The sequence below is a fragment of the Anopheles merus genome, chromosome 3L, assembly GCF_017562075.2.
Source record: "Anopheles merus strain MAF chromosome 3L, AmerM5.1, whole genome shotgun sequence".
Taxonomy (NCBI): domain Eukaryota; kingdom Metazoa; phylum Arthropoda; class Insecta; order Diptera; family Culicidae; genus Anopheles; species Anopheles merus.
This window is the reverse complement of record NC_054085.1, coordinates 6384147-6411166: the sequence shown is the minus strand read 5'-3', so window position 1 is coordinate 6411166 and position 27020 is coordinate 6384147. Positions and strand designations below refer to the sequence as shown.

General features: G+C 41.2%; 1 protein-coding gene across 6 annotated transcripts in view; it reads right to left on the bottom strand.

Annotated features, from left to right (window-relative positions):
* Positions 1-27020, bottom strand: part of LOC121598294 (protein O-mannosyl-transferase Tmtc3) — a 154060-nt gene that overhangs the window by 67530 nt on the left and 59510 nt on the right. For all 6 annotated transcript variants that reach the window (XM_041924910.1, XM_041924915.1, XM_041924914.1 and 3 more), the window contains 3 exons: positions 25208-25344; positions 17556-17637; positions 3707-3806 (listed from right to left, as the gene is read on the bottom strand). In XM_041924910.1, the coding sequence (XP_041780844.1) occupies positions 3707-3806; positions 17556-17637; positions 25208-25344 (319 nt within the window). The remainder of the gene's footprint in view (positions 1-3706; positions 3807-17555; positions 17638-25207; positions 25345-27020) is intronic.

Here is a 27020-nt window from a genome sequence, read left to right as displayed (position 1 = left end):
AACCGGCTCCATCGGCTCCGACCGGCTCCAGCTGCCGACTAACGGCTCCGGACGGCTCCGACGGGTCTGACGGCTCCGGATGGCTCCGACGGCTCCGACGGCTCCGGACGGCTCTGGACGGCTCCAGACGGCTCCGACGGCTCCGACGGCTCGGACGGCTCCGACCGGCTCCGGCTGCCGACTAGCGGTTCCGGACGGCTCCGGACGGCTCCGACAGCTCCAGACGGCTCCGAGGTCGGAGTTTTGCACCTACCTTCCGGAACCGCTTCCAATTTTGGCGGAGTCAGTCGGAAGCGATTCCGGATTTTTGTTGAATTTACCCATCACTAGCATACACTGCCGAAGTGCCGGATGTGTTGTCGAGAGCTTGCTGAATACAGCAGTAAAAGTTGACATTCACTTTACACAAGGGTATTGGCAAATGCAATTCGTTGAGAATATCGGATGGATTAATTATTTATGGCGCTAAAGCAAGGGACACGTGACTGAAATTTTAAATATATTGTGTTATGTTCATATTTTAGTGTTTTTTCGGTACTTTCGGTACTTTGAAACTTATGTTTTGTCAAATTACTGTGAAGTGGGTAGCAAGCTGCCGCGCTATAGAAATAAATTGTAACAAACACGATTAAAAAAGACGGCAAGAAAACTAAAGCAAATGAAATAAAATTTCAGCTATTACCAACACCTTTCGTTAAAAATTCCCCATTGACGCTGGAACCCGTTGAAGCTGAAGTTTGTAAATTATTCCCACATAAATTCAACCCGTTCCCATACCGCCTGGACCATTGCTACCATGATTTATTGTCCGTACAGTGCACCACTAACAGAACCAAAGTAGCACGCTACATTGTTCCTAAACGCAAAACTTTTCACGATTGTTGGAAGAGGTTGGGGGTGTCAGTGGGGATGCATTTTTCCCAAAACTACTACACTGCTGGCACCGAAACGCAAACACCTAGCAACCTTTCACTCAAAAAACGTGCCAAATGCTCTTTCAATTTCGGTGCAAAACTTTGTCGGCTTCCAACCGATTATTGCAGCCGGTGCCAAACAGAGCCAGATTCTTTTCTTGTGGGAGTCATGCTTCCTCCGCTCCACTCCCCCAATGCTTTACCGTTCATTCTACACTTCCAAAACGCGCTGGCACATCTCACAAGGACTGCGGTAAACGCTACTGCAACTGATCCCAATTTCGTGACGATGCTACAAAGCCCAAACCATCAGCTCGAACCTCTGTTCCGTTTTCCGAAGAAAAAAAAACCCGTCAAGTAATTTACTTGATAAATGTTGTAATTTCATTGGTGTGAAAGGAATTTTAACATTTTGCAACGTACCGCGAAGCCGAAAAGAGCACGGCATTTTTTTCCTTTCTACCGTAACGGTAGTTGCAAGTAAGGTAGTTAGTTTTTCGCGCCGAAATTTCGAAAATAAATCGAATCCATTGTGTGGCGTCGAAGGGATTGGATGAACGAGAAATCTCGTTGGGATGCTGGAAGTAAATGGAGGTTGGTGTGGATGGTTTTGGGACACACTTTCCAAAAGGGTTTTTGGCTGTCCTCTCTATATGGCAAATGGTGGTCATTTTTAACAAAATGGTAAAAAAGATTTGCGTAATGGCAGGCCAAGTCACCGTAGAGAGACGGACGGTTAAATTTTCCTTAATTTCCCTGCAACCCCACGGGAGTACACGCAAGCGCGATTGATGAACAGGTTTACATTTTAATCTCATTGTAAGTCCTGCAACAATTTATGTTCTTTTTGTGTTGAGAAGGTTTTTGCTTAATTTAAAAGCTAACGTCAGCGTGAAAAACAAAAGCTTAAGTGAATGCGACGATGGAAATTAAATGACTTCAGAGTAAAGCAAAAATAATATAATATGATTAAGCTAAGGTTTTTTGTGGTTGAAACAAAACGAAAATATTATATTTTTCATAATTGAATGAACTATTTTCCCCAAAAACAATCTCTTACATTAAATGATTATACAAAAGTCTTATTTGGTCTGCTTCATTAAATCATTTATTTTTATAGGAGATAAACTGTTGCATGCATATTTATTTGATATTCCATAATGTATTATGTTACTATATAATAGTATACAGTATATTGAAAGACCTAACCAAGCAATGCTAGATAAAGGAAGCTGTGATTAAAGCCAAAATAGATGAATGGGTATCCTCGCCGTATAAATGGCGTAAACGCTAGATAAAGTCAGATGATGCTTCAGCTGTCTTTTTTTCTTTTCACTCTACACAAACGCTAGCTATCAAAAGTCAAACAGGTGCAATCTAAGCACTGCAACCAAACACCGTACACACACACCCTGACACAACCGGAGACCACCACCATTTCAAGCGCGCCAGGAATTTTCGCCAATGAATAGCAAATCATTAGGGAGCGGATTTTCAATAATTAATCACATTTTGTGCTGTGTGCATGTGCTCTTGTAAAATCAGCAAATTGCTCGAAACGGTGGTGTGCGGACAGTTGCATAATGTGCAACGCCAAGCAATGGGCTCAGCTGTGCACAGCGAGTGAAACGTACGTAGTTCTGGTGCGCGGTAAAGGATAAGGGTGGAATTGAAATTGGATCAGAACTATGATAGGGTGCAGCAGTAGCAGCAGCAGCAGCAACAGCAGCAGCATAGGAACGTTCTAAATTGATTGATTTCACATATTAGGTGGCATTTTGAGTGGATCCTTGACACAAGCATGTTGCCCAGTGGCATGCCTGGTAGGGTGCCACGGTACGAGTTGAATTGCATTAGGGTACTGAGTGCATCAAGTGCACTATTATGACAGATATGGGTGCAAGCCAGCAAAAAAAGCCAGCTATCAGTGATTTAATTTCGGCTCGCTGCATGTTGAATTCCCTAATTGGAAACATAGCGAGCGGATTCTGGCTGTATTTGCTAAAGATTTTGCATATGTACTAATCAGGGGCTTATTTCTGAACACCGTTTATTAGATTATCCGGTATTTTTTTACATATCTTTAAGCCAACCTGATCAATAAAGGACTTAATTGAAGCTCCGTGATTATAGGCACGGAAACCATAAATTAATTATTTTTAAAAACGTTTATCAGAGGGAAACACATATGTCAAATCCAAACAGTGAACCATATAAAGTATTCACTGGTAGAGCTGAATTACAATGCTTGATGCTTGAATGAAATCGACTAGTTTTTCAAGCATGAAATTTTAGAACTAAGGAAATAGCATTTATCCAGCTATATCCAGAAATAAACAACTGATGTACATAGTTGAAAAATCAGAGTTGCACAAAATATTAAATAGTGCTGTTATGATATTTTTCGATATTGTTTTCACAAAGGTTTTATACTGTTCCGTATGGTTGGTTTCTATTCCTGCTGTGGTCAGACATATTTGCCCCACCAGTGTTGCTTTGTTACTTCCGCCCAACTCTGTTAGCTTATACAGGAAGTACTTTTTTCAACCGCTCACAAAGCAACAGTTATTCATCAGTTTCGCAATGCTAGAGTAATCGTCACCTGCTCGACACTACGCCGAGTTGTGAAATCCGCACGTTCGGTCGGTCCCTTTTTTTACTACCATTTCTACTCTCATTTCTATCACCCTAGCTGCCCTCGAAGGTGATTACACTTGTTTGCGCAACATTACACCCTTTCACCACGCTCTGAACGTTGGTCCCACCGCGACAAGCTACGATGCGATACGTACCTGTGGATTTTTTCCGCCTGGTCGCCTTGGTGTAGAAAATGAACGCTGCCAGGAAAAACACTGACGAGAGTGTTTCCGCCCGTCCGACGACACCGGTCACCTGGAATGAGATTCGAAGTAAAAAAGAAAGAATTGACGTGAGTATGGTACCCGGGCCCGGCATGATAATGGTAGGAATATTATTTGTACTCGAATGTGAGAGAAGAACGATACACAGAGCTTTTGGAGAGCTCGGTGAGAATTATGCCACCTTGCGTTGTCCCGCATCGGTGCTTCGGTCGGAATGAAATGGGTGTACGTTGTGAAATTGTAGGTAAGAAAAATCAATGTTAGACATCAACGGGAAGAGAAATGGGCCTAATTAATGTAATCTAGGCTTGCTGGTTACTAAGCTAGATTGGTCTGACCAATGGATTATGAGGAATGGAGCTTTAACGATACGCCAACGTACCGGCGTATTAAAACCACACCAGTCAGCTGTGTTAAATATCAGCTATCCTTGTAGAAGGATAAAACGTGGTATGATTTGTTATTTGCTTTTTTTGTTATGTTTACATGTGCTAGCCATACTCTCCAAATAAAATATAATAAAATAGAAGGAAGTTTTCCTTTCGAAAGATTAAAGCCAGCACATTGAAGCCGGATTGAAGTTCAAGCAAGATCGGTTCAATGCATATTGTAACATATTACGTGTTATTAACTAATACTAATTATAAAATTATTTTAAGAAATTTTTCACTTTTGTATCAAATATTGGCAAGAAGACAGAACTGTGCAAAAATAATTTAAAAAATACAAAGAGTATGTTCCAGATTGACGAACGATAAGACATAATCGTGAATGTGTTCATGTGCTAAAGTGTGTGAAATAATTTTTCATGAGATCCTGCTGAATGCATCTCGGCATTATATCTGCAACGAACAACATGGATTCATGCCGAAGCGTTCAACCTCCACAAATTTGGTAAAATTTGTCTCGGATTGTTTGAGTGGCATGGATATTGGCCTACAAACAGACTGTGTGTACACAGATCTGAAAGCAGCTTTCGACAGCATATCACACGATATGCTGCTCGCAAAACTAAAAAAACTAGGACTAACCGAGAGTACTCTCACTTGGCTCCAATCTTATTTAATAGACCGACTATATTGTGTAAAATTTGGACAAGTTGTATCAAATCCGTTTTACTGTACATCAGGTGTGCCTCAGGGCAGTAATCTTGAACCGCTACTTTTTCTGTTATATATTAATGATGTGAGTTTGTCCTGCGTGATGTGGAATTTTTAATGTATGCCGACGACATTGAGTTATACTCGTTTTCCAAAGACACTAATACCCTCCAAATGGCTCTGGACTTATTCGATAAGTGGTGTAAGCGTAATATGTTATGTCTGTGTATTGAAAAATGTGTCCTTGTGTTCTTTACTCGTGCACGTCTCACATAGCTATAGGATAAACGGACAGCTTCTTCAGAAGAAAAGTCAAATACGCGACCTAGGTGTTCTACTTGACACAAAACTGACTTTTAAAACGCATTATGAAGATATCATCAAGATAGCAAACAGAACTCTAGGTTTATTTAATGACGAGGGAATTCAACGATCCAGTGTGTGTGAAAACTTTGTACTGTGCATTAGTTAGGGCTATATTGGAGTACTGCTCAATTGTCTGGTGTCCATCTGCTGAAGTTTGGAAAGAGAGAATGGAAAGAATCCAACGCAAATTCACACGTTTTGCGATACGGCGACTTCAGTGGAGTGATAGTAACACTTTGCCACCATACCAATCGCGTCGTTTACTGCTAGGATTAGAGACTCTCGCTGATAGAAGAAGAAATGCGCAAGCCTTGTTCATTGCTGACCTACTTTGTGGAAATATTGACTGTCCGAAAATATTGGAACAAATTAAATTAAATGCAAACAGGCCAACCACCAGAAATCGACAGTAATTAAGAACTAATTTTAGAAATACGCAGTACGGATCTAATGAACCCATTACGGTAATGATGCGCGAATTTAATGCACTTGCAGGCCATTTTGATTTTAATGAAACGACACGACAATTTAGAGAGCGAATATGATTTGTATAACATTTAGTCGTTAGCTATTACTATTATTATTATTATTACTATTATTATTACTAAAGCTTGTGTAACCATTATTAGGCGGACTCGCAACTAAGAAATACAATACAATACAATACAATACAATAATACAAAACTCGGTACATATATTAAATAAAAAGCCATTAAAAATACTAAACATTCTCAAAAGCATCCATTACATTATCGGCTTCTCAATTATCCGCTTATAGACAACCTTTCATTCATTCATTGGCAATAGAGATTCTATTTTTATGCATCACCTAACTCCCGTTCATAATCAGATTACCTGTCAGCGTGTTATTTAGATTACGGAATGAGATGCATGAGAACGAATGCTTTTTACAGGAATGAAAGAACACTGAGCAGGGGTGCACTTTCTATACGTTCTATCCAGAAAGGGATTGTGGTGTTGACGTTGTGTCGGATTTTCTTCACAAGACTACCGAAAGGAGCGTTTTTGGGATGCTTCCGCTTCCGAAAACAACGTTACCCGCAAGATTCAACATCCCAGGGAACACATTCAATGCAGTCTGCAAGATGCAATTAAGATGGTATTATCCGCTTACGGTGGCGTTGGCAGGGCGGTTAAAGCACACGGAAAACGAAATTTCCTTTGGCGTCGTGTGAAACTGGTTCATTTGGGTTCACAAAGATTGGTGGTACATATCAAGCGGTATCAAGGGGAGGTACGTTTCAAGGGATAAATACTTAGTACGGTTAACAAATCCTTTGTATGTCGGTCATGGCAAAGGATGAGATGAACTTTGAACATGGTTTCGTTAAATGCTTTTTTTTTTAAACGAGACATTGTCGTGAAGTAGTAGTAAGTGAATTGGTAAACAAAATCAAAAGGACACTAACAGTACACTGATATTCATTTGCAATAATACTCATATCATAATTATTACAGAACAATTATGATCATTGCTGTTTACGGTAGGGATAGCTCATTTCTAGGACGAGCATTTAAGTTGGATGAGTGATTGATCCAATCAAATCCACTAACAATTATTTAGATGTTTAGCTAAAACTTTTTTTTTCAATTTCTTACAATTTTGAATAAACTGAAAAGAAACAGCTTCATTGATTTTGTTTCGAGGAACTAAGCATCTGTTCTGTAAATGTTGAGGCGGTATTTCGATTTTTAAACGTTGGAGTCGCATCAAATAGCCTAGTTTCCACGGTAAGTCCTGTTCAAAAATTCCTATCAAAATATCATTTTCTGCATATGGGAGAACATAAGTTTAAAAGGTTTAAGTGATTAACCAAACTATAAAAACATGTAATTATGCGTATATGTTCCACAAATTTCCGTTTGAAACATCACAAAAGAATGGAAGAGCAAAGATTCTCCATCAAATAATCGTGCCGTGGAAGGGTACCTATTCTGAGCCTCAAATGAATACTGACAAATGAATACTCGCGAGCAATAAATTGTAACCGTTTGTCCCTTTTCTCTTCCTTTTAACAAGTTGTATAGGACATTCATCTCCGGGCGGCATCGCTTCCACACCATCAGTTACGATAGATCTGCGTTCCGGCAAGCATAATTCATGGTGTGATTAGTGCGGGCGTGGTCGCACGTCCTGTACGGCCGTCAATATATAGGACATCCCAACAGTGTGTGACAGGGTGAGGGAAAGAAATTAAAACCTGAAAACCAACACATTCGGAAGTAGGGAATGAAAAATCTAATCCATCCCACATCCGAAGCATTGTACCACCGGCCGGAGGCTATCCGGGTGCCCGTGCTAGGAAGGTTCTTTTTTGCACTGGCCAATACTTCGAGCGCGATGTGAGAAAGCCCGTTGGGTAGATCACACGCGTACAATTCATCGTACCGCTGGCAAGCAGACTTGCGGAACACCACGATTTGCACGTTCGCTGACGGCTCGAGTGGATGACATACTCGGTGGTAATGGAGAATTGCACTTCGATGGTCCTGCGCTTTCGGCGCAACTGTGTGATTATTTTGCACCAAAGGATGGCACAGACAACGACATTGCATTGAATCCTCCTGGCGGAAGCGATCGTTAGCGGTTGATTCATGGGACCATCGGGAACGTTGGACGAGAAAATTGCGAGTAACCATGGCTTCGTTATTGGATCGATAGATGAGTTTCTACGCATGCAGAGTTCAAGGACGTCAAAGTTAGGAGAGTGTCAACTATATTGGAAATAGCATACATATTGAAAATAATGAAACTTACACAATTGACAATCGATAAGTTAGCAAATTGTATACGACAAACTAATGTTTTTCAATAGTTATTCTACCATATTTTTTTTCGAATGATTTTTAGGTGAAATGTTTTGGGAGTACATTTTAAAAGAAAACGTTTCCGCTTACTCAGCTACCTAAAAAAATGACTTTTGTAATTTATTGTGATTTTTTTAATAGCAGGTGTATAACGTACTACACCACCGCACCTCAAGGTCGTTCATTTAGGAGAAGGCAAAAAAGAATAAAAAACCTAATCAAATGGTTAAAGAACGATCGTTGCCACTTAATTTACCCACTTAATCGAAAATTGTTAATATTTTGTAATAATGTTTGTAATAGTAATAACAATGACTATAATACGTCAACTTACATCTTCTTAATAGGATTGTTTCTTAAAAAACCGTTAAAGTTTGAGGCTTTTGCAATAAAACGGTTACAAACGTGTTCTTTTATAATGAACTGTTAAAAAACTACCGTTAATGCAACTAAAAATCATGCTTATTTTTATGCTTTAATCTCTGTCTATTCTTTTGACATCCTGGCATGCTTGAATTAAAATTTTTAATTCAATTTAATTTTAATTTTATTTAATTTTAATTTAATTTAAATTAAAACGGTCTATAATGATAAAACATGAGAATACAATACATATCTATTGATATAAATGTAGATTAAATGCATACAATAACATTAAACTTTAAATGCTGCGAAAAAAAGATAATCCCACTTTTTATTTGGAAACAAGGAAACTCTCTCTGTCTAGTTACCCTGACTGAAGGACATACAAAACATTAGTCTAAATATTCAAAAATAAACAACAAATTAAAATTAAGTTTCCATGGGGCTAGCTTTTAATATGGCCGATTTACAATCAATAACTAACAATTAATTACCATGTGCTGTACTGAAATAAATAATGAATCGAATTTTGGTTGTTTCTTGTTTTTTTAAATAAGTTAGATTAGTTTTGTCTAACATATGTAGTACAACAAGCAGTTGCAGATGAAGTGTGTGGTATTGTAAGAGCAATGTTATTCAACTTCTTGTCTTGTTTTCTTTAGAATAATGGAAAACGGATAAACTGTTTAAAAAAATCAAACTCTGACGCTTAGCATGTTGCGCTATGACCTAAAAACTAAAAAACTATGCTCCAACCAACCTACATCCTATGCCAAAAGCTCATTGTTGTCCCTCGATGCGAACGTTTCACTGCTCTGTTTACAGCGCGTTCATGTAGCCCCACCGGCCATTAATCTGTTCTGGGTCAGAGCTACCCCACTGAACAGTAGACCGGGTTGATTCTAGTTGGCCAATGCAGCCCACTCTTCCAAAAATTGAACCACCCCGGTTGGTTGAAATCCCTCGGTACGGGAAAGTCAGGGCAAACTGGTTTAAAGGACATTCTTGACTGGCAATACTTTTTTTATTTTACTTTTTTTCCAAACGCCATTCGGTTCGCGGTCCCAGACTATCTCACTGTCCAAACACCGTTTGGCTGTTGACTTCTACGGCACTGCTGCTAGCGTTAGCGGCGGTGTAATCCGAAATAGCTGCCCATCAGCGGCCAGCCCCGTCTGATGGTTCAAGTTTGGGTGGCGCTCGGTGAACATAATCCAATATCATTAATCAAGATTTATTACCTATTTACGTTGTTATTATTTCAAAACGGCAAACCATCAGCAACGGACCGCCCGGTGCGCTAAGCGCGGTTGGAGAATGAAAACCCGACTTGTGCCCACAATCGCATCCCATCGCCGAGACTTTGGTGAGGGTAGAAGCGAGCATTATCTTTTTCCTTGTTGCTTTGCTACCACATGGTGGAGGGTTATTTGGGGAGAAACACTCCCTGCATCTCTGGGAAAGTTGTTTGCTATTCGGTCAGCTACAGCAAAATACTAGAAGAAGCCAAGAGAAACGCTCCCTCTCTGTTTCCGCGAGGATGAAAACTGCTGATGTAGCATAAAATGGGTAATGTTTGAGTGAAACAATCTTTCTCTTCGAAAGGCCTCGAAAGGCGAACCAGAAATTGACGAGATAATACTAGTTGATCCAATAAGAGTCAAGCAACTAAGACTCGATCAGAGGGATTGATTTTCTGATCAATGTGAATATCTTGAAAGAAGGGACATTCGTTTATTTCAAACATAAAAAAGATAATTTTGAATGAAAATATAATAATTTTTATTAAAATAATCTTAAAAAATAAGTCCACAATAAGTGTGGAGCTTAATCAATTGTCCATAGGGTAGAAATCTGAACACAAAAAAGAGAGATCATATTCGACAAAAAGATTCATTCCAACGCCCAATTGGCTAGGGATAGACGTTCCTGCCGTATTAAAACCACCACTTAATCTACCACAAAATCCGCATCTGAATGAATAGACCTTCACCGCAGCTAAAGCCTTCCGCAATCTAGCCAGCTTTTTAAGCTGCCCTTTCTTTTCGAGCCAGTCGCGGTAACGGTGCGCTCTACAAGCAATTAAAAACTCAATCAACACCTTTTCTTCCACACTCGTTTAAAACCAAGCGCGAGCCAAGCAGATCTTCAAACAGGCGAGGTTTCTATTCACAGGAGCAACGTGAAGCTTAAAGCACACTGTGGTTGGTGAGGTTCTACCTAGCCTCATCCGTACACTCATCCCTTCATCATGGGTTTTATACTATCGCCGGGCCAGGGAAAGATTTATCCGAAATTGGAATCAGTTTTCTTTTCCCAAGCGGGGAGTGTGGTAGCTGAACATGGATCAGCTTTCAGTTTTTCGATTCCACTCACTGTACAGATTCATGCACGCAAACAAACATACATGGATATCTAGACCACCATTCACGAACGTCTTATTGCTTCTCATTCACGGATTTGCGATTTGCGACTGAGAATGGATTGAGTAAAGTCCGTGGCTATTCGTGCACAATTTAACCCCATCCAGCAAGAAGATGTCACACATGCTCGCGGGAGCAAAACCACCTCGAGCTGGCAATGGAACGACATTTGCGGCCAGCTCATCCACTGTGGGTCCGTGGTTTGTTCAATTTCAAATTCAATTATTGCCATAATACCTTCTCGGTATTTGACCGTTTTCCATTTTCTCGCCTTCTAACCTGCTCCCTCCATCGGTACCACTATCTTTGTCGCATTATTCTAGTCCCGTGTCCCATGCCTCTGAAACAAGTAACTGGAGTGGTGGTTGCGGATTTTGATTTGATTGTTTTTATCCTCGTGAATGAGTTTTGTGCACTTCGATTTAGAGACAAACATTTAATACGAACCATTGCACCGAAGAAGGCAAACACAGATCTGAATGGGAGAAAGAGAGCTATAGAGAACGGTAGGTCGGAGTCGCTGTACCGCTTCTGTATATGCCCACAATCGACTGTGTTCGTCCGGGGCGCAGGCAATCGAGTTAAAATTTAATTGGCAAGTTACGAGAGCCGACGTGCCACATTTGGGGGCTCGGGAAGCCAATTTGTGGCAATATACCTTGGATGTCGTTCTACAGCGCGCATGCACATGGACTGGTGAAACATCCCCATATAAACGGTGGTGGATACTGCAGCTAATTAAGTGCAGTAAGATAATAACACGACAATCGGTGCATTTTCAGCCAATTTCAGCTGATCAAGTGTGCGTGTGCATGCCGGTTTATTGTTTAACCTTTCGACCTGTGGAGGTTAGCGGACGTTTGGGCGAATTCGATTTGCGACTGGCAAGGGCGGCGCGGTCCTTAATTGTGAGATCACAATCGATCGATATTGCCAATTGTAAGGGAGGGTGAAGTGTTGGTGGGGCATTGATAACGAAATGTTCCCAGGTTATAGGCTGGTTCTGGCATAATTGTTTTGTCTTCGTGTGCAAGAGGCTCTTCGTGGTGAATGTTTATGTGGAAGTAATGACGACGAGACAAGGAGTCGGAAGATTGAATTTGTGAGCGTAAGGTGCGAAACACGGCAGGCACGGGTAAGGGTAAGCAGATTGTTATCCCAAATCAAAATATTCCAATTCAATTTCCAACACAGAGAATGGAGTTTAAGCGCATGTTTGTACACGCGGTGGTCCTGAAAACTCGATAATATAAACCGGTATTGGTTTCGGTTTAATTAATATCCAGCGGAATTGGAGTAATTAACAAAACGAGAAGACTTCAAATTAACATAAAAAATCCCTGCTTCAAATATTCAACAAACCAGCACACGGCAAAGATGATACTTTTTTTCTTAATATGAAAAGTACCAAAAAATTATTATAAATTTGTTTAAAATAAGAATCCACTTCTATGGTATTTGAGAACACGTAGACACTTAAAAAAAAGCAGTTGAGTAAATCTTTTAAAACCGTTTAATATGTGGTATTTATTTTAGATTTTCTTGCTGTGCTTATTGTTTTAAAAATGACGTCGTGAGGATATGATGTTGATCAAATAAACACTATTTAGACAATATGAAAATTTTAATTTGACATATGATTTACGAGTTAATTTAGCCTGGTTGCAGGGTTAAGCAAATAATTTCGAGGATTTACTTCCAGAGAATGAGCATTAAAAAATAAACGAATATCCAGATGCTATTGCAATTCACGATTCAAAACCATAAGTGGAAGTGGAACTGTTCTCGATCCCATACGGTTACTGAATTTGGTCCTGAACTTATGTATAAAGACCCTGGAACTGAAACTGAACCCATATCGGTCTGAAACTGATCCAGCCTTGATACTGATCCTGTTACTGAACCAGAACAAATACCGATATTGGAACTGATCTTGTGCCCACACATTTCCTGGAACTTATACATAATCGATACTCTGGAACAGATCTCAATAGGATACCGCTCTACGAACTGAAACCTAACTCATATGTACCCTGTATCTGATATCCAACCCAACCCTGCAGCTGCTATTGAAGCTATACCGATTCTGCTTTTGATATCAAACCCAACCCGAGCCTAGCACTGATCCCGGATCTATACCAGCGATCGGCAAAGCGCGGCTCGCGAGCCGCATGCTGCTCGTTGATATCGAGATGGTGGATCTCAACAGTTCATATATTTCATACAAAATTCACATATTTTTGCTCTTGGTTTAACAATTTGGCTCTTCACGTGAAACTCTACGAACATCATTGCAGAATTTGCTTCTTTCGGTAGTAAAGTTTGTCGACCACTATTTTCTACCATAGCTGGAAAATGACCCTTGTCGTCCTGGCAACGATTCTGAACCGGTTCTGTAATTTATCTTTAACACACATTGTTTCTGGAATTGATATTGTATCTTAAAAAAAAATCCTGGAACTGATCCCGAGTTCAACTAGGTACATTTTATTTTGGTACTCATGGGTTTGTGGTTTTTGTCCAACCTTTTTTAAGTATCTGTCCCATCATTTATTAGAGTTTCCCAGTTTTTTAATCATTGACGCCATTGACGACAGAGCACACCACTATGGGGCAATGGAAATAAGTATCGGTTGACGGCCGAGCAGTTTTTTTTATTCACGCAGGTTATTTTATTGAGCATTTCTTCATGATTTAACGACATTTTATACTGCTATACTAAATAGTATTTTACAGATTCAATCTGCCCAAATTACTCAGAACAGAATGAAATAGAACATATATGAATAAAAATTTCAAAGAGAACCATCATCAATACAAGCCGGAGACATGCGCAGTTTTTAGAACAATATCTACGAACAAAGTGTCAAAGTGTTAAGAGGTGTCTTAAGTGGTTTTAACGATGTTTAACGCCTGGTTTGGCTACATGGATATTAAAAAAAAATTAAATGAGATAATGGTACATTACACAAACAATGCAAAAAACAAACCTTTAATTAACAAATTTTGAAAGTATGTTGTATGAAAACATTTGTATTAATATTTAATTCTATTTGAGATACCATTTGTGCATTAGAAGGATAGCTTAGTTTGGGATATTCCTCTGTTTTAACGCAGTCTGTGTACTTAACGGAAAGGTATTTCTCTGCTACTACAAAATATGCCTAGAAAGAAAATTTAATGATTTGTTTAAGTATTTATAATCCCTAAACATGCAGCTAAATGTGATCAGCACTGAACTAACGTTCAGTAGCATCAACGAAGCAAATGAACACACTTGGATACTCAAATAAAACAGCCAAATAAGCCAAATAAGAAACAAAATAGAGCTAGCTCGAGATCCATGTGCGAGTGGCACTGTTGTGGTGTCAACTTGCAGATTTGCGAGCGGCTAGCATGGGTTTATTTTTCCCCATTTTCACACATTTGGCCAAACAAACAGTGCAGTAACAAAAAAAGGATGACGTTAGTGAAAACATAGTTTAAGCCGCTAAAGTATGTGTATGTGTTTGATTTTGCTTGGACGTGTGTATGTCTGGGAGAGAGAAAGAGAGTGTACTAGAGAGTATGTTTGAAGTGCATATCCAAAGGGCGTAAAACAGAAAAACAAAAAATATCAGAAATCTGTGTGTTCAAGTGTGTGAGTTTGTGTGCTCAATTTGTTGTACAATTCGCTGCAAGCCCGTTGGCTTACAACTGTTGCAAGTTCAAAATTTACACCCTGCAGCAAGGAGATGGGAAAGTGAACTAACCAAATTGGAGACTGCAAAAAGGGTGGCGGGTAGGTGAAAGGTCGTGAGCAAAAAGGCAACACGAATGGCGTACAAAAGGGACGGCAGAAAGCAACAGAGAGCACAGGGGAAAGTACGGGATGAAAATAAATGCCTCTGCTACAGGACATTGTAACGCAATGCAGAGCAAAGTGCACACAAACGCACACTCACACACCCCTTCCGCCATCTATCCACTATTCCTGTAGAAGCACACTACTTGCCCAGCCCTTTCCATACAATCAAATGGATTTAACCATGGCTGATCGTTGGTTTTTATTTAACATCCCTCGAGGTGCTGTAGCCTGCTGCAACCAGTAAACGAGTAAAAAATCCTTTCCTTTTCCATTCAACGAGCGTTTGCTTTTTCACCCATGGTCTGATATTTGTAGGCGTTGGAGTGTGTTTGTGTGTTGGTTTGTGCATAGCGTATCCAATGGCCATTTCGTTTCAGACAACGGAACGCGGCTTCGGACGTCGGACGTCGTTTAGTGTTATTAAATTTCATTTATTAATACCATAAAACATTCTCTTTTACACTCCTTCGCGCACGGCAAATGGAAAGCGCGTTACGTCAAGAAAAAAAATACACACACACACACACACACACACACACACACACACACACACACACACACACACACACACACACACACACACACACACCACACACACACACACACACACACACACCTACAAGCCGGCAGACAGCTCGTACAGTTTAGAGGTCTTTTTTATCAATGCCGTCTTGTTCGAAGTAATTTGGTTCAATATTTGCATGATCGAAGCTTCGTGTTTTATTTGATTTTTGTTTCTACCGGTTTGAATAGAAGCACACTTATGTACAGTTTTATGTAAAACAATTCAATAAAAAAAATCCAGAAACTTTGATGAAATGTAAAGGATGATTTGCATAACATTTTCTTAATGGTATATAATTATCTATTATATTTATTTTGAGTTCCACTTACATGTATTGTTAATCATCATATTTTTATATGTTTAATTATCTTATCGCATTTTATGTTTTCAATTGAAGAGTTTAAATGGTAGGAAATAGGCCGATGTTGTGAATAGTTAATTTTGTAGATAAATTGTACTACTCATTTTGTGCTTTGCTTTACATGTTGCGTATAATTTAATTTTGAAAAATAACTGTACCATAACTGTACCAACTACAGCGCCATAAGTAAAAAAGATTCCAAATCGTTTCGTCAAAACTCTGCTAACGAACGGAAGGTTTCCGATTTTATCCTACATAACTTATTCATTCTATTTAATCGCTTTATGGCCTACCTCACAACACGAGCTAACGGGTGAAAATTCGATTTTTCCTTTTGCGTTCCGCCACATTATCGCCTGCAAGCCGGTCCCCACCACTGCCCTGGCACGAGAAGTGGACTTCTTTGGTCAACAGCACAGTTGACTCAATTACGGTCGACTTGAGCAGAGGTTGAGCCCCGTCCAAAGGCCAACAGGGAAGAAGAACACAAACGGCCAGTTTCGCCTAATGTCAGAAAATATCGCACGGAAATCGACCTCTCGACACATCGGCCACAACGCGCCGTTCGTCCGATGGAAATTCGCAAAAAAGAAGAATAAGCAACTCTCGTGCAAGCAGACGGACATGAGAAAAGAAAACGACTCACACAAGCAAACCACAAATTCGACCGTACACGAAGAGCAAGCAAACAGCTGAAGCTGTTCCCGTAACAACGCTACAATCTTTGACGGTTCCGCCGCACAAACACACACATACAGTTGGGTGATGCACACATTCTCGCCAAGTGAAGCAGCTGCTCCACGGATGTCGGGCGCAAGAATGAAACGATGATTGGACGATGAAACGACCGTCGAGGAAATGGGAACAATTTTCCTTCGCCGCCCGATTATCTCTTGGTGAGTGCCAAAGTACGGCCACTCACACCACCATCCCAGGGGAGCAGCCGGCGGCCACCATGCATAGCGATAAGCGATTGTGGAGCCGATGCTGTGGCGGCTGATATGGTTAGATTTTCGCCCATTTCCCACCATTCCCGGCTGGGTTTCACGGCTCGAAGAGGTCGGTGCTTCCCCATCGGATAAGCCGTTGAAAATAAGAGCCAAACGGGGGCTGATTATGGGCAAAACTTTGCTACCATCATCACCGCCACCGAGCGTTCGCAGGCCTTTCCCTCTACCTTGCAACGAAGGGTTTAGCTGTTGCGGAGAGGGGGCAGAATGACAACGAGACAAAGGTGCGGGTGGCAAAATAAAGTCCATACTAAACATTTAAAAATATATATGCACTGAAACAAAAAGCAGCTTATCTGGTAGCAGGCAAAGCGCACCGCTGGCCCTTGGCAAGGGGTTCGATCGGACAGACGATGCCACGCCTCGGTTGGAAAAGTTTTAAATTGGAACGAATTTTAAACTTGCTGCCCACCACACACCAACGAACTCTCACTGGCGTGTCGTCACGGCTTTAGGGGACCGTTCATTCGTTTATTCTACTTTCGCTCGGCAAGCTCTCCGACCGAACGCGATGGCTTTCAGTCCGAATCTGCTGCCGTATTAGCATACTGATGGCTTTCTGGTCTGATCCCTAAGTGTGGCAAATTTTTCCCCATTCTCCATCGGTCCATACCCGGAGTCCTTGAGCCAGCATTAGGAGGATATTCTTTTGTTTTTGTTTCAGTTTTTAGAGTGGATTTGCAACCAATGTCAATAAACAACACGGAATGACGAGTTTAGCGATCAATATTGTAACGAAAAATAGCCAAAAATAAACACCTACATTGCGAGTTACGCTTGGTTAACATTAGTGCCGTATCACAACTCCAATTTTTTTTTTTTAACAATGTCAACAATCAGATGCATATTGTTTTCTAAACAATAAACATACAACTTAAGAACAATTGTAACGCAGACATTGCAAAACATTACTTACCGCCTCGGTGTGGATCGGGTGTACGGCAAACAATAGAGCTGCCGCAAAGCTGGCCGTTTCCGAAAGCAGCATGGCGCACATTCTGAAATGAAAGAGGAAAAGCAATAAGTGCATTGGGTACGTACAGCATCACAGTAAGATGTAGAATCACCCATCAGGAACCACATGTGGCTAATGGTAAACGATGGGGCAGTAAATTTCGTTCGACTTGCTGGCCCCCGTCAGTAGTAACCTCTTACCACCAACCTGTCGTTGGGCGCCTGTGAGATGGTGCTTCGTTAGTGTCTTATGTAACGGAGCTCATTTTATCTTGATCCACTCACCTACTGCAGTCTCGTTCGCAGAAAATTACTGTTTGGGTGACTTTAAAGCAGAGCAGACTTCTTTTAATTTTTTTTCCGAGGCTTTACTTTAGTTACCCCTTTTTTCTAGATTCGCACCATTGTTTTGCCTGCATGATTACGGCTCTCCAGTGGGAGACGTTGAAAATGGAGAATCCACAAGCATAGTAAGAGCCGGGAGAAAACAAAGGTCCCTGACCCTGTGCTACCTTTGGCATTAATTTAATTAGTGCCGTTGGCCTTTGGGACTTCGGACTGCGCATAAACCTCATCCTCATTCCTTCGTTTGTTCTCCAATTCACTTTCCACATTTTCCTCGGATAGCAGTAGCAGCATCGCTCTATCATTCTGTCTTCCCGTTAGGGGATTATTTCCCACTGCTCATTTGTTGCTGCACGAAGGCCAATCGACTTTCTGCAGCTTTTAAGAGAATGCTAAGCTTAATAACAGCGCAAAGGACGACAACGAAAAAGCGATATGCGTTTGGGCGATGGAGAGAAACGTCGAACGAACGTCGGCGGTCATCGAGCGGTAAGAAGGCCGCGAGCCAGTAGGGAAAACGAAGTAGAAAACTAACAAACGAAACGATAGTGCACGCGGCACGATTTTTATGCGTGGTCGAAAGGGAGCGGCAGGATGCCGCGGCAGAAAATCAACAGTGAAAGAGGTTCCTTTGTTGAACTAGTCGTAGATACTGTTTGCGTTTCTATTTGTACTCTGTTCTCCTCATTTACTCGTGCTTGCCGTCACAGACGGTGTGCTGTGTATACTTTTCTTCAGCGATGGCCGGTTGTGTACGCTCTCTATTTCACCTCCGCAGGCTGTACGACGGAAGGAGAGAGAATGTCGCTCTGCGTATATCCCAGAACAAATGCACTGGCGCTGGCGTAATTAAGTGCCGATTCCAGGAAAATTTAGCATGCGGCTCATTGCTCTCATTAAAATTGTTTGCGTTGGACGGAATTCCCCACGGTCGTCCAGACGGGTGTGCCAGAAGAGCGTATGATATACTCTTGTTGTGCTTCCGTTTGAAACTAGTGTAATGAATTTGTAAGTCATTAATAAGATAGCCAGTACGCCTGTCAGCAAGTAACATGAATTATTTGACTCAATCCGAATTTGTGTTATTAATATGAAATATTTTCTTAAAAGGCAGAGTTTTTGTCATAATTTAATTTAATTTAATTTAACTGGTTCTATTCCTATCGGGCCTCCTGAGGTCTATACCTAAAGATTGACTGATTAATACTTAGACACTGACTTCACAACATTTAACTCACGACACATAAGATGTAATGGATTGATTAGTCCGTAAATGGTCTCGTATGCTCGGGACAAATATAAAAATTCGTCCTCACTACCCTGGACGGCGCAAAAAAAAAATCACAACAACAAGGAGCGCGGGGGAATCGATATCCCGTTACAAATGTCTTTATTTTATGTTTATTTTTGCTGTTATTAAAATTATGTTGGCCATGGAATCGGTCGAACCAGCCCGTAAAATCCTCTTACGCCGGCTTCAAGGGCAAAAATGGCGTAGGTAACAGATTAACAGACAAACGCACGAGGCTATGAGAAGATTCGGAAACACCTGCAGCAGACCAAACCCGCAAAGCGCTTGTAGCGCCGGATACATAATTATTAAAATCCTGTTTAATTGATTATTTAATTAATTTTAATAAGCGAGCAGTGTTAGAGGTTTTTTTTTATTTTAAGCAATAATGGTCATTTATGTTAAAAATCATTCAAATGAAGAAAAAAACTGACATCTTTAACAAACGCGTTCACGATACGCTCTGCTAGAAAGGAATTAATTTACTTTTTGAGTTATTTAAAAAATTGTTTTTCTCCACTCAACCACATGCCCTTTGAACGTACGATTCGTATAGTGGACTTTAAAGGTTACTCTGTTGCCATCCGCACCTCACACAGCTAGTTCACGTTCCTGGTCCAGAACTAGTACCCAACACCATTGGCAAAGGGGGCGAGCGAGTATCATTTCCTACACAAACACTGCAAACCATATTCCGAGTTCGTAAGAGACCCAGTGACGACGAATGCAATTGTTCGGAACGTGCCCCGAGAATGTGCTATGATCGATCCGCCCCTCAGGGGTGAAAAGCAGCTCCAGCCATGGATGCTGGTAGGAACGATTCAGCTACTCCCAACTGGTAGCCCACACCAGAGGGAACTGGCTTAACCGGTTGGGCATGGACGACGAAGAACTTCGTTTGGTGCAAAGCATCGTGTCCGAAGCGTAGAAAATCGTATAAAAAATCATCGCATCCATTGCGACACTTTATGGTCGCCAGAGAGGTTCGTATGCATTTGTATCAACGTTTCACTGCTGCAGCCGGTATTGCAAAACGGTTCACCTAGGCCATGATTTGTCAGGTTGTGTGTTTGCATGTGGGGGAGTGTCTGAGTGTGGGTCAATGGTTCTTTGGCACAAGTTTTTACGAGCCTGCTCCTAACAAGATCGAGATAGCAGCACAATGAGGTTGAGCTACAAATGTGGTACGTGTTGTGAATTGGGTGACCTGGATACTGCACTGTACTGTAGTATCGACTTTATGGTATTCCAATGAAGATATTTATTGGTTGATCAGTGATAAAAAGAGCGTTTGGAATGTAGAAATAAGAAAAGATACTCGATTGAATTTTTAATAGCATAGCAACACTTTCGGCATCCATCCAATGTGACATTACAAATCCACATGGGGGAAAAATGCACGTCACAATTAAAATATGATTTTTGGGCTGAAATATGCAACACCACTGTATCTATTATCATCAAAAAGACATAATAGACTACTTGGTAGGCTAAAAGTTCAACCTCTTAATTAGACATCCATCAATTAGCATCAATCAATTCTACAAACGATTGTTTCCTTTCGTAGCACGAATCTCTTGCATGTTGTATGTCTCCCTTCAATGGTGACCAATTTCGACCAATGCACATTACCGATGACCGGTTAGCATTTCGTCCCAGAATGTCTAGTTTTATTTTTTGCTTTCTCAAACATTTGTTGTGGTTGAGTGTTTCGTGCAGCAACAAAAATACAACACCCAACGAAAGCAACTGACCATTACGGTACGAACAGCCAAAAGCACACAAACATCCCGACATCATTATCGCGAATGACAGGCAACATATTTTACGTCATCGTACAGCATAATTGGGTGACAGCCATCCGTCCTGTTGTCTTGTTGTTCGTCCGTAGAAAAATGGTGAGCTGGTCGCTGGCATGCAAACAATACTGACAAAACAGACAGACGTCAACAAGAGCAGGGTTGTTCCACGTCACCCGATTTCGGCAGCGAAACTCAATTACTATCCATTTTGGCTGGGGAGTTCAAAGTCACTGCATCGACTGGAGGATCAACGGTACTGTTCGGTGGAAGAATAAGCACCCTTATCACGCTACCACAAACCATTCCACCTGTTCATGGGATATGTAGGGGGCCCATCTACACAACTATCGCTTCTTTCATTCATGCCACACCTCAATGGGTATTGTGCTCGCTTTCTTTCTCCCTCTGCGATAATGATGTTAGGGAAATTATTGTTTCACCGAACCATGAATTGGATAAAATATAATCTACTTTGGTGCGTTCCATGAACGACCTATTTTTCGGAAGCCCTACACACATACAACGGATGTGTGAGAGTATGTTTGCTGGCGTGCGAGAGAGGATCAGTTTCAATTCTCGTAGTGCCCAATAAATGCCGTTTATGGGACACAATGTTCAACCGTTCGAACTTGCGAATAGATTCTGCAGCCGGCCGAAAATATTGCTCTGATTTACGTGCTGCAGCACCACAAAAAGAACACGCATACACACGCACTTGCACAGCACTTGCACAAAAATGCATTACAATCATCACCGGGAACCAGGGATTGCGTCCGATTTGTACGCGAGACTTAAAACGGCCTGGATGCAGCTGCAAGTCTGCTCACCTCCTCCTCTAAACGATTGCAAAACAGGACATTCAGTAAATTGGCTACGAATTGAGTGCGCCCGGTTGCGAACGGATTCTAATGTAGAGAACGAGCAATTTTTTGTAGTCTTGCTTATCCTACCTCCCTCATTCCCTACCTCCCTCCTAACTGTGTTCGGGCTGCATCCATAGGCAGAGAGGTCCGAAATATTGCACCCGTCCCGTGTCATGATTTTCCCTTTTTGCACCGGCACTTCCCTCCACGGGTGATACGTAGTAAATGTGGCGTCCGTGTGTATGTGATTCCGGTTGGTTAAATTGCATAACTAAATTGAATTTTGCACTCATGTGCATGTGGGCAAGGCGAGGCAAAAGCTATAGAGCTGATAGCAATGCAGCAGCAACAAACATGGCAGCACGAGCCTGGGCGACACGAGGCTGGTGAGATGAGAATTTTGGACACAAGTTTTAATGGAAAAATATTCCAAAAAACTCCTTCCGACCAAACCACCCCGTGGGACCGTAGCGCTGCCGATCAGAGCCAATTGAGGCTGGTGAATTTACTGATAGCTTTGGGTAGATGCAAAGCAGGAATTAAAATGTTCGCACAACTAGCTCGTGATGCAATTTAACTTTTTGCATTGCTTTTTTCAGAAGGGAATTTCAAGCTTTGGACAAAATTGATTATTTTTTCATTTCGCTTTAGATGCGTGTTCTGTTTCCTAGAGCTGAGTTTCGTAGCTACAACAATTTTCATAATAATTTTGAAGTGAACTTGAGTGTATCAACAATACTGTTGGCAGAGATTACTGTTACTCCCATTGGAGCTGTTGTTTCAATTAGTTGAAGTAGAAGGGAGCAGCGCTGCCGGTGGAAATTATAAATTTGGCGAACTGCTCTATCCGCTTATCTGGCTTGTGCAACTAATTGCATTTATTTTGTAACAAAACCCCGTGCCGTATCGCTTAAGTTTATCGCCCCCAATGCGCTAGATTGATATCTGCTCGTCCAATGCACCGAAGAAGATGGTAGCATCTGAATGAACTTGTTTGCAATTGCATTCCTTAGTTTGCACAGTAAATCCTTTTTTTTGCTCCAACCACTAACCAGCTTACAGTTTTCCTTTGGCTATCCCTTTCCCACGCAGCAGCTATCTTTGGCGACCTTTGTCGGGAAGTGAAGCTTTGGGAAAACTTTGCCATCGTTCCCTCGTTTCGATGCACACACTCCATTCAGCTACTGAATAATTTCTACAATGAACGCTTCCCGGTTCTAAATGAAACAAGCACAACCGAACATTAGGGCAAAGAAAACAAAAGCAAGAATCATTCACAGGCACAACAAAACAGGAAGTGTGGGACAGTGCAGTATAGCAGCGTTCCCGAAAGGGCAAGCGATTGCACAATCCGTGCACAGCTGGAAGGATCCATCACGCTGCTACGTAAAGCTGGTATGTTTTTAATTTGTTTTGTTTTTGCACCCGCTCTCGGCTTTCGTCGCGTGCATTAGCTGGGACAGAACTTAATTTCTTCGGAATAAGTTTATGGTACAGTTTCCCGTAACTTTGCCTCCAAAGCAATGGTGTAGTCATATTTGTGGAGCTGCAAATATTGTCTGTAGTAGTGGCGAGAAGCGTAGTTGCTTGTTGAGACATTTTCCTTCTGTTGTATGTTTATCACGAATATGATATGAGCTAAAATACATTAAAATAATGATGTGTGATTATTCTGGACTTTTCAAAAATCATTTACAAGGATCAGTTTTTTTTTACAATTTTTTTAATACATCTGAGGAATAACAATTGGAGATTTATGGTTCAACTCAATTTTTACATACAGGATTGAAATGTGATGGTTGAGGGTATGTTCGAATTTCATAGGAAACTAACCTTCAAACTAAGGTCAAAATGGTCAATTTAGATTATTATTTTGATTGAAAAGTAAAACCAAAATCTGATTTACTAAAATGTTCCACACGATTGCAGTGTTACACATTATGGAATTATTACGTATTATTACGTATATTTTAGGTTGCTAGAAATATCATATATTTGGATATATTATACGGCAAATATGAATCAATACAAATATTTAAAACAATAATCATGGGATGCATAATGTTTAGGGTTGTGTCTTTTGAAAAAGCAAACGTAACAAAATACAGATTGTAATAAACTACCCCTACTTCATCACTAACACATACTAACATCTCTTTTTTTCCTTGCCACAACATGTTTGGCAAACCGATCCCCAGTGCATGATTACAAGACTTTTCCATTTTCTCTAACTCCACGAGCAGCTGAGAGAGGATGAAAGGATGTTTTTTCTTTGCTGCGTACGTTTTGTGCGGGGATAAAACCTACAGCTCGTGCGTTTCGAGTATTCATTTAGTTAGTGTAGAAAGAAAGCATTATTTAGCTATCGTCACTTTCTCCACCACCAAGAAGAGCATACATTCAATGACGTATAGTGACGTCCGTAGCTCTAGTTTATATGCTCAAGGAGGTGGGTATTTGCTGTCAAACAGAGCTTATGTTTGCAATGTTCCAAGCAGTTCGTAAGGAGACTAATAGCGGGGTAGTTTGCCGGTCTTTCGATGCAGAACCAAGCTGAGCTGAGCCGGAAACCGGAAATTGAATGAAGAAATCAAAACAAACTTCAGCCCGAAACGGATAAGTGGGCGGTGGTTTGGAATTTGAAGCACTCTGGGCGATGGTACTTTCTTGGTGAACCTTTTTGTCCAATCGTGCGCTTTTTGTTAAACAGAGGAAGAGGAGAAGATATCTTAAAAGCAAAACATCTGTTATACGTTCTTTCTAGCGGGAGAATATCTTCAATAAATAGCATGGGGTATGCTTGAATGTGATAGACAATTTACTTCGTTTGGTTTTTGTGTGCCGAGAAGACAAAGCATTGCTTAAAGTTCGCTGAGACCTATTAGCACATTTATGGTGTCGATTTTTAGAAGGATATGCTGCTTATTGTCGAGTGGCTCCAAAAACGCCGCTTCGCGCAAATAAATCTTCAAAATAAATTCATTTTAGTTCAACCTTATCCAATCAACACAGCAACCTTTTCACTCAACTCTCGTTCAGCCTATGTCAGTAAAGCTACCTTTTTCTTACTAAAATCATACAGCTGACATCTTTTCCACTGTCCTAGCCCATAGCAAACCGTGGTACCGTGTAGCCCAGAGGAGAACCTATCAAATGCAGTTCCCGCTAACATTGCATTACATTTTCGAGCGTTTTTGGATAGAAACCTTGATACAAGCTCGCATTTACAAAAGGGTTGGAAAGTGGCAGAACAAAACGCAAACCCTGGGATAGCCTGCAGGACGGATGGGTGTGCTTGCGCTAGAAAACTTACCGGAAGTACATCAGCGAAACGATCGTGTGCAGCAGCACGTTGACCAGATGATAGCCGGCTGGTTCCAATCCGTGCAGCAGATAGTTCCAGCGAAACGTTAGGACACACAGCGGTCGATATGATTTATGACTCTGTTCCTAAAGGAGAGGAAAAACAAGCAAAACGAAGCGTTAGTCGAAGCGAAGGAAAAGGAGAACATATTAAACACACACACACACACACACACACACACACACACACACACACACACACACACACACACACACACACACACACACACACACACGCTGGAAAATGTACTACAATATATATGAACGTTATGGTCCAGGGACAAGCGCTGCTTCAATGAAGGCTTTAACAGGCTCAAGTCTTCATGCAGAAGGCAAACGGATTTCAGGAACAGAAACCATGGCCTCGACCGGGCAAGGGATATTATATACGTATATATAAGCAGCGGAAGAATATCCTGGAATTAATAAATCGCATGAGAATAATTTATGGTGGATTTACCATCCTGTGGGAGCGCTAAAGGTGCCGCCGCTCCCATTCGTGCAGGCTCTTGCTTTGTGGCGATCCTCTGTCCGGTGACCGATAGTGGGAAAATAAATAGACCGAACCAAGAATAAAACCGCCCCAGGCATGGCCAGGCAGCGAAAGCACTATGGAGGCCACTATGGAGGGCGTGCAATAAAAAGGAATCATTCACTTTCCACGCGACGACCGTTGCCAGCAAGGAGTATTACTAGCCCGTGACCTCCATTAGCGCCGGAGTTACTTCGCCCCAGGCTAGTCGGGTCGTATTTTTTCGTCCTCCACATGAAACCTGTTTTCATTTTCCCGACATATAATAACCTGAACTGGCGATGCTCGCTAGGTCTACCTATCGTACACAAAGTATTCCAGCAACAGTTCATGGAGGGCAGAGCAACTCCGAAAACACACTTTTCTGCCACTCTCTGGACGGCTGATGATCGCGATGCTATCGGGGAATATTTTCACCCACCCGTGCAACTTATAATCAACCACATGGGGGGAGGCTTGTTTGGTTTTATTACATTAAGTCGGGATTGAGATTATCCGCTAAAGTCGAGCAACTGCCCAGTACGGTCCCGCAAAGTTTGAGGGCAGTAACATTGCGCGGTTTTCAAAGGGAGGGAAGTGAGAAATATGTTTCACCGATTTTCGGCCAGACGTGGACTATGCCTGTGTCTGGGTTGTGATTTGAAATTAGATTCCACCCTGCGCTATAGGGAGGGGAGAACCACAGTTAAGACCAACCCTAAGGGTACACTATGTATTTCGCCTTCTTGCTGCGAGGTTTGTTTTTAAGCAGTTCTAAGAATCGGTGAATTAATTACAGACGATACTGTAAGTTGCCGCGGGTGTTGTCAGTTTTCAGACTGTTATTTCTTTTAAAAACGTTTCAGGAAAAACGAGGATGTTTTATAATGAGGAGTTCCTTTTTTCGACTATTTTTGTTTAGTAAAGTGTTATAATACAAGACAAATAAAATGTTTGTTTTTGGACTGTTGATTATGAATCAAAGGAATAATGCTTTTTGATAAACGAAAGATGAAACAACAATTTTACCACACATCACACGAACACACCCTATCATATTTCCAGCAGATTCATCAAGGCAAATTATTATTCAAAGCGTCGTTACCTCGCAAGAATCAAAAACCGCCTTGTCAGTACCCGATCGTCAGCTTGCCAATGCAGTTAAATATACTTTTCCCGTTGCGAAAACATCAACACAACCCAAAACGGCTCATATCTTCCCAAAGTGTACATCATTATGATGCGATTCCCA